The 7,575-nt window shown below is 60.4% G+C and overlaps 1 protein-coding gene across 1 annotated transcript in view; it reads left to right on the plus strand.

Annotated features, from left to right (window-relative positions):
* ADAM11 (ADAM metallopeptidase domain 11) overlaps positions 1-6,578 on the plus strand; it is an 18,203-nt gene extending 11,625 nt beyond the window's left edge. Inside the window, exons 9-25 of the mRNA XM_006776874.2 lie at positions 6-29; positions 230-396; positions 931-1,015; positions 1,129-1,219; positions 1,364-1,415; positions 1,874-1,973; positions 2,055-2,126; positions 2,243-2,335; positions 2,653-2,733; positions 3,277-3,327; positions 3,416-3,479; positions 3,700-3,799; positions 4,268-4,387; positions 4,477-4,645; positions 4,736-4,850; positions 4,938-5,028; positions 5,616-6,578. Coding sequence (XP_006776937.1) covers positions 6-29; positions 230-396; positions 931-1,015; positions 1,129-1,219; positions 1,364-1,415; positions 1,874-1,973; positions 2,055-2,126; positions 2,243-2,335; positions 2,653-2,733; positions 3,277-3,327; positions 3,416-3,479; positions 3,700-3,799; positions 4,268-4,387; positions 4,477-4,645; positions 4,736-4,850; positions 4,938-5,028; positions 5,616-5,664 — 1,524 coding nt within the window. The 3' untranslated portion in view covers positions 5,665-6,578. The remainder of the gene's footprint in view (positions 1-5; positions 30-229; positions 397-930; positions 1,016-1,128; positions 1,220-1,363; positions 1,416-1,873; positions 1,974-2,054; positions 2,127-2,242; positions 2,336-2,652; positions 2,734-3,276; positions 3,328-3,415; positions 3,480-3,699; positions 3,800-4,267; positions 4,388-4,476; positions 4,646-4,735; positions 4,851-4,937; positions 5,029-5,615) is intronic.
* The last annotated feature ends 997 nt before the right edge of the window (positions 6,579-7,575 follow it).

Genomic DNA, 7,575 nt, shown 5'->3' on the forward strand with positions numbered 1-7,575 from the left:
CCAAGTCCGTGGTGAACCTGGCCGATGTGGTGAGCAGCCCACCTTCCCCTCCCTCTCACCCCAAACCCCCCACCAGCCACATATATCCTCAGGGTGAGCCATCGAGGCACTACCAGCCACTGAACCCCACTTCCTGGAAGCACAGACTGAAGCCCTCCTCCAGCCTTATTCCCCCCACACCCACTCCCATCCTCCAGCTTTCCCCCCATCTTCTCCCATCTGGGCCCAGATGTACAAGGAACAGCTCAATACCCGGATAGTGCTGGTTGCCATGGAAACGTGGGCAGACGGGGACAAGATCCAGGTGCAGGATGACCTCCTGGAGACCCTGGCCCGTCTCATGGTCTATCGGCGGGAAGGCCTGCCTGAGCCCAGCGATGCCACCCACCTCTTCTCGTGAGTCCCCTGCCCCATGCATCCTGCCAGCCTCTGCTGGTGTCTGCGGTGCGTGGGGCTACTGAACACCTGCTCTGTGCCAGGAGATCATGCGGGGTCTGGGACTAGTCGGTCTTATCTTGTACCTGCCCCCAGCCCCTTGCAGCAGGCTGGGCATCCTCCCCTGCATCTTAAGTTGATGCCCCTTTTCCCTATCCCTGGTCACTTTTGCCCATCTCCTCCCATTCGTTTGCTCTTCCCTTTTCAAACTGTCCCAGCATCCCTTCCTGGGGGCGGGGGGAGGGGAGGGCGGGAATCTGATGCAAGGTCCTTGTAATTACAGATGATCTAATGAGACCCTCTCATTTGGCTGATGGGAAAACAACCCAAAGAGGGGAACGGGTCTGCCTGAGACCACACAGGCTGGCGTGAGGGCAATACTGGCCTCCCCCAGGAGGGGCTCTGGTTGGGGAGGCTCTCTGTCTGCCCCTCACAGCCCATGGGAGCTACTCTGGGAAGGGCAGGAGGTTTTCCTGACAACCCTCTCCCTTGCAGGGGCAGGACTTTCCAGAGCACCAGTAGTGGGGCTGCCTACGTGGGAGGCATCTGCTCTCTGTCCAGGGGTGGGGGTGTGAATGAGGTGAGCAGTGTTGGGGGGCACAGCTGGGGTAGGGGTGGGAGGGCTGAGGCCATGAGCCCTGTGCCTTTGGGAGGAATGTAAACATCTTTGTGCTCCATATTTCTCACCCCAAGTACGACAATATGGGGGCCATGGCAGTGACCCTGGCCCAGACGCTGGGGCAAAACCTGGGCATGATGTGGAATAAACACCGGAGCTCAGCAGGTATCAAGGAAGACCCCAGATGGCACCATAACCACCCCAGACCCCCGCCCAGCAGTTCCAGAAGTGAAAAGGGAGTCCGAGGGGGCGGGGTGCGGGGGGAGCGGTTATCCACCCTCCTTTACATACACCTGGCTCACCTCTTAGGGGACTGCAAGTGTCCGGACAACTGGCTGGGCTGCATCATGGAGGACACTGGGTGAGTTTTGGGGAACCAATCAGGGGAAGGCTTTGGACGAGGAGGATCCCAGAAGAGCACTGGGTGACAGTCTGGACTTGGTGGCCTCAAGAGGTCCAGCTGTCGGGACCACTCAGGAGTCCAAGAAACCCAGATTTCTGTGGGACACTGAACAGGAACACCCAAATTCCCTGCAAGACACCAAAACTAACCAGGCTGTAGTGCCCACTGTTGCCACTGGGCGGCGCCAAAGCCTTGTTCCCGCCTGGCGCCGCAACTTCTGACTCTCGGAGGCCTTGCAGGCAGGGGACCGGCAGGCGGGAGGATTTCTGTGCAGCCTCCGTGCACAGAGATCCTCAGCCTCCGCGAGGGGGTGACCGAGTCCCCGGTGCAGCCCATCCCCAATCTTGAGAAGGGGCTGAGCTGGAAGGGAAGGCGTGGGCCGGGACCCATGGCATCGGCCTCCCATGCCCGCCCAGGTTCTACCTGCCCCGCAAGTTCTCGCGCTGCAGCATCGATGAGTACAACCAGTTTCTGCAGGAGGGCGGCGGGAGCTGCCTCTTCAACAAGCCCCTCAAGGTACCAGCCCACGGGCGGGGAACGTGGGAGCGAGGCTCGGGGCGGGTCCCAGCCCGACTCCTGACACACCGCCCCGTCCAGCTGCTGGACCCCCCTGAGTGCGGAAACGGCTTCGTGGAGGCAGGGGAGGAGTGCGATTGCGGTTCTGTACAGGTGAGCGGCCTGTGTTCGCTGGCAGCCGGGGAACTCGGGGCTGGGCGCCAGGGAGGACCTAGGTGGGGAGTGTCCTGGCTCGCCGGGCTCCCTGCCCTTCTCCCCGCGTCCCTCAGGAGTGCAGCCGAGCGGGCGGGAACTGTTGCAAGAAGTGCACCCTGACTCACGACGCCATGTGCAGCGACGGGCTCTGCTGTCGCCGCTGCAAGGTGAGGGGGAAGGGGGCGGGACCAGGGGGGACCCCGCTGCTGACGATCGGATAAAGGGTGGGATTTAGAGCGGAGGAGCAGCTGGAGGCTGGCAAACTGGATGGGTGGGGCTTGGCGCGAAGAAAGCGCCAATGGGGACGGAGAAGGGCGGGGAGTGCGGTCTGTTGAAGGCGGGGCTGCGAGGAGTGGGGGGCGGAGCCGAGATCGGGCCTGGGAGCGGCTCTGAGTGGGGCGGGGCTACAGATCTGGGGGGACAGGATCCTGGGGAGGGGGGCCATCCCTGCCTGAGCCCTGAAACGCATCCTTTCTTTCCTTAGTACGAGCCTCGGGGTGTGTCCTGCCGAGAGGCCGTGAATGAGTGCGACATCGCGGAGACCTGCACTGGCGACTCTAGTCAGGTCCGCCTGGCCCTGCAGAACCCCGGGGCGAGGCATCCCCTCATCCTGTCGTTTCGTGTTGGGGCGACGACTGTTCTCCGCACCCCTCTGTTCCATTGCTGGCGTCGCCGCCGCTGATTAGCCTCAGTTTCCTCATCTGAGAAACGGGTTGTTCGTGCCTCCTGGCTGTACTCTTCCCATTATAAACCAGTATTTGTAGTCTGACTGGCGTTCCCAGCGCCTGCAGCGGTGCTGATGTGCGCTAGGGATCGGAGTGGGTGGTAATATTAGTTAACATCTCTCAAGTCCTTCTTATGCACCAGGCACTTAGTTCTCCGAGCCCTGGGGAGTGGGTGCAGGACACAGGGAGATGGGAGAGGCTACGGGACTTGCCACCTGTGCCACCTGGGTTCCAATCCAGACCTTCCCTTGTTCTTGACATGGAAGAACCCTGAACATGAGCCCCACTTGGAGGGCATTAGGCCACCCCTTCCTTCCTCCCTGGGGCCAGCCTCGCCTCTCAGTCCTGGGGTGCTCTGCTCAGTCCAGCCCCTCTCTCTGCAGTGTCCCCCCAACCTACACAAACTGGACGGTTACTACTGTGATCATGAACAGGTATGATGGTGGGGGGCTCAGTACAGTTTGTTGTCTCCGCTCTGACCACGCAGCGTGTCAGTCCCTTTGGTCTCTTGTAATCCCTTAGGGCCGCTGCTACGGAGGTCGCTGCAAAACCCGGGACCGGCAGTGCCAAGCCCTGTGGGGCCACGGTGGGTCTGGCTAGGAGTGGGAGAGGGGACTCTGGAGGACCCAGAATCAAGAGTCTGCAGAGGGGCAGGTTCTGGCAAGATACGCCCTCCACCAAAGGTGTGGCTCCCCAGGCTCTCAGGGTCCCATTCAGACTGGGGGGTCAGCCATCCTGTTGGAGGTGCAGACCTGAGGTGCTGGGTGGGTTCTGTGACCGGGGTGACACCTGGCATCACCTTACAGTGGCTGCTGATCGCTTCTGCTATGAGAAGCTGAACGTGGAGGGGACCGAGCGTGGCAACTGTGGGCGCAAGGGGTCCGGCTGGGCCCAGTGCAATAAGCAGTGAGTTGCCAAGGCTCCTGGTGGGGTCTCCCCAGCTCTGGGGCCGGGGGTTGTTTGGTTTTGTTTTTTCGTGTGCTTGCTTGTTTGTTTTCAGAAATGGAACAGTAGGTTCTTCTAGGACAGTGATGGCGAACCTATGACACCTCTGACACGCGAACTCATTTTTTTGGTTGATTTTTCTTTGTTAAATGGCATTTAAATGTATAAAATAAATATCAAAAACATAAGTCTTTGTTTTACTATGGTTGCAAATATCAAAAAATTTCTATATGTGACACGGCACCAGAGTTAAGTTAGGGTTTTTCCAAATGCTGACACGCCGAGCTCAAAAGGTTTGCCATCACTGTTCTAGGATATGCCTGTGAGTCCCGATGGGAGAATACGTAAAAAATCAGGGTGTGGGGAGAAGGCAGATTCAAGTTGGATCAGAGGTCAGACGGGACTCACTGTCTCCGCTCCACCCACCAGGGACGTGCTCTGTGGCTTCCTCCTCTGCGTCAATATCTCCGGAGCTCCTCGGCTGGGGGACCTGGGAGGAGACATCAGCAGTGTCACCTTCTACCACCAGGGCAAGGAGCTGGACTGCAGGTGCTGGCTGGGACCCTGGCTGGGGAAGGGCGGCTGCAGCTGTGACGGGGTGGGGGCATGTGCGGAGGCTGGCTGTGCTGTTTCCCCAGGGGTGGCCATGTGCAGCTGGCCGATGGCTCAGACCTGAGCTACGTGGAGGACGGCACAGCCTGTGGGCCCAACATGCTGTGCCTCGATCATCGCTGCCTGCCCGCCTCTGCTTTCAACTTCAGCACCTGCCCGGGCAGTGGGGAGCGCCGCATCTGCTCCCACCACGGGGTGGGTGCCTGGGGGCCTGGGATGGCAGGAGAGCCTTACCAGAGGGCACAGGGCCCTGCTGACCGTGACTGCGCCCCCCCCCCCCCGCAGGTCTGCAGCAACGAAGGGAAGTGCATCTGCCAGCCAGATTGGACGGGCAAAGACTGCAGTATTCACAACCCCCTGCCGACATCTCCGCCCACGGGGGAGACGGAGAAATATAAGGGTGAGGCTGGCACTGGCCGAGGGGGGGCTCTGTCTTCTCTGTTTGCCATGCCTGTCCCTGCCAACCGAGCCCCGCCCTCCTCCTCAGGTCCCAGCGGCACCAACATCATCATTGGCTCCATCGCCGGGGCTGTCCTGGTTGCAGCCATCGTCCTGGGCGGCACAGGCTGGGGATTTAAGTAAGAGACGCCTCCCCCTACATCCCCTCGTGTCCTGGGGGTTATCAGAACCCCAGGCTGTTGTTGGAGCGGAGGGGGCCCCTCTGAGCGATTAGCTAAGTCAGAGCTCACACATCATGGTCACACATTAGTTGCTCACATTTACAAAACCCAGAGATTTGACAGTAACAACGTGATTTCCAGCTTCCCTTGAAAAATGAGACAATTGGGCCGCACTGAGCCTCAGTGTGATCCAGCCACAGAGTAGCTGAGCAGCGCTGCCCAGACGGGGCCGTGTCCTCCCGCTCCAGGCCCCATCCAGCCGACGGTGGGCACCTGAGTCGGGGCCCTGGAGCTGGTCTGACACCCTCAGTGTTAGCTAAGGGGGGGCCTGGGGCCCAGGGTCACCCAGTGAGTGAGTTGTAGAATCAAGACTCAAACCCAGTATCGCTCCCTGGGCCTGTCCTTAGTGTCCAGGCCCCAGGGCCCTGGCCTGTCTCAGGGGCAGGGGGTCTCATGAGAACTGAAGGCCCCTCGCTGAGAGGAGGAGGTCGCAAATGGCCTCTTCTCCTTCCTCTCTCTGCCTGTCCTCTGCTTGTCTCCTGAAGAAACATCCGACGAGGAAGGTATGACCCGACCCAGCAGGGGGCAGTGTGATGCTGGCCACGTCATCCCTCCGCTGTCCCTGTCTCCATCTCATTTGTCACCTCGCATTCTGTTGATGGGAGCTCAGGGCTGCTTCCCCCACCCCCACCGTCACTGCTGTCCCTGCAGGGGTGGGAGAGGAAAGTCCTTAGCCTGCCCTTGCCACTTCCTCTTGCCCAAACATCCCCTCAGGTCCATTTGCTCCTGCTCTTCCTATGGCCACACCACCCCTGGCCAGGGAGACGCTGGAGCTGTGCCCCCATCCCTCCCCCACCCCCGCTCTCCGCAGCCCCCATCCCTGGAAGGGAGCCTCCCTCTGCCTCCCATCTGTTTTGTCTTTCATGTCACCGCTGTCTGACCTCCTGCCAGCTCCCCTCCCTGGCCAGCCTTTGACTTGCTGCCCCAGGGCCCGGCTTGGGGTGAGGGGAGGGGTCTGTCTCTGGGCCCCCCCTCATATGATGCCCCCATGCCCCGTCTGCCTTCCAGGTCCGGAGGTGCCTAAGTGCCACCCTCCCTCCGAGCCTGGCGCCCACATCTCAGCCATGAGCTAGGAGGCTGCCTCCTCTCAGCCATGGAGGGAGGCACCATGCAATGTCTTCCGGGCCCAAGCCTTCCAACTCCTGGCCCCACGGGGGTGTGGGTGGGGGGCTGTGGCCCTGCCCTTCACACCATCAGGGTGGACCATTCAGGGCCATTGCCCTCGTGGTCCCCCACCCCACCTCATGTGGCTTTGGCCTTGCACACCACCTCTCCCTGTGTGAATGTAGCTTCCATCATCAGATTGCCACAGCTCAGGTGGCAAGGGAGGGCTAGAGCAATGCCCCCAGGGGCATGGCCTGGCATGGCCCTTCCTCAAAGCCAGGCAGCTGGGACCGGGTTTTAGCTTTCTGGGACTTGGGGAGAGGGGGCTGACATCTACTTTAAAACACAAAACAAAACTGAATCTTAACTGATGAATGTAACTCTGGGGGTGCTGGGGCCAGGGCAGTTGTGGGGATGTTTTGAAATCTGTGGGGGGGACTGGAGGAACTGAGGCATGGCCAGCCCCTGGGATGACCACACCTGGGGTCTTCTCACTGAACACGGACGTCCCCAAGCCAGGTAGGGCCGGCATCCTTGCTGCTCCCTCCCCTCGGCCCTGCTGAGCTTGGAGAGAAGTGTGAGTGCTGATTCAAACCAAAGCTGCCTGTTCCGTGCCCACGCCGAGGTTATGGGTGCGGCGACCACATGTCCCAGATTGTCTTTAATTCTAAAATGACCATCCTGCTGTCCTCGCCAGGATGCATGCATTCGAGGGTCTACAAAATAGTCCCTGAAATAAAATGGCACCTTCCCCCTTTCCAGAAGGGTGACTGTGGGGCTGACTCAGGGTTTAGGTGCCCCCTGGGGTGGCCTGGAGGTCCCAGGCTGGGCTGTCTTTTCCTGGGAGGACTCTCCCAAGTAGAGAAGGCCAGAGGTGGCCCAGTGCCTGGAGGGTCAGGGGCTCTGCCTGTGATGCGCATAAGGAGGTAGGACAAGGCAGGTCTCATGTATGAACCTCAGCTTCTAGAGAATTCCTCAAGGCCCTGTCAAACCCACCCCACTCCTTACCCAATGCCAGGGCCGAGTAGTAAGTTTACAGTTGTTTCCCCCCTGATGTCCTCTGACGCCCCGCCCACTGCAGTGACAGGCAGGTGGGGGCCGGGCAGTTCCTCAGTTCTCCTCCAAACCAAGTCCTGCCCGTGGCCTTCCCTCGTGACCCTCGCTTGGGACACAGGAGCTCTGGCTCCTTGACTGTTGAAGACCGGCTGGCAGGGACAAGATGGGGGTCAAACTACCTATGGATGAAAGCCACAAATGAATGGAGCCCCTCCCCCCAGGGGTACCCACCCTGACTCCGCAGGGATTCCTGAACACCCCGGGCCTTTGAGCTGCCTGTTTCAG

Source organism: Myotis davidii, unplaced genomic scaffold, assembly GCF_000327345.1.
Source record: "Myotis davidii unplaced genomic scaffold, ASM32734v1 scaffold109, whole genome shotgun sequence".
NCBI classification, from domain to species: Eukaryota; Metazoa; Chordata; class Mammalia; order Chiroptera; family Vespertilionidae; genus Myotis; species Myotis davidii.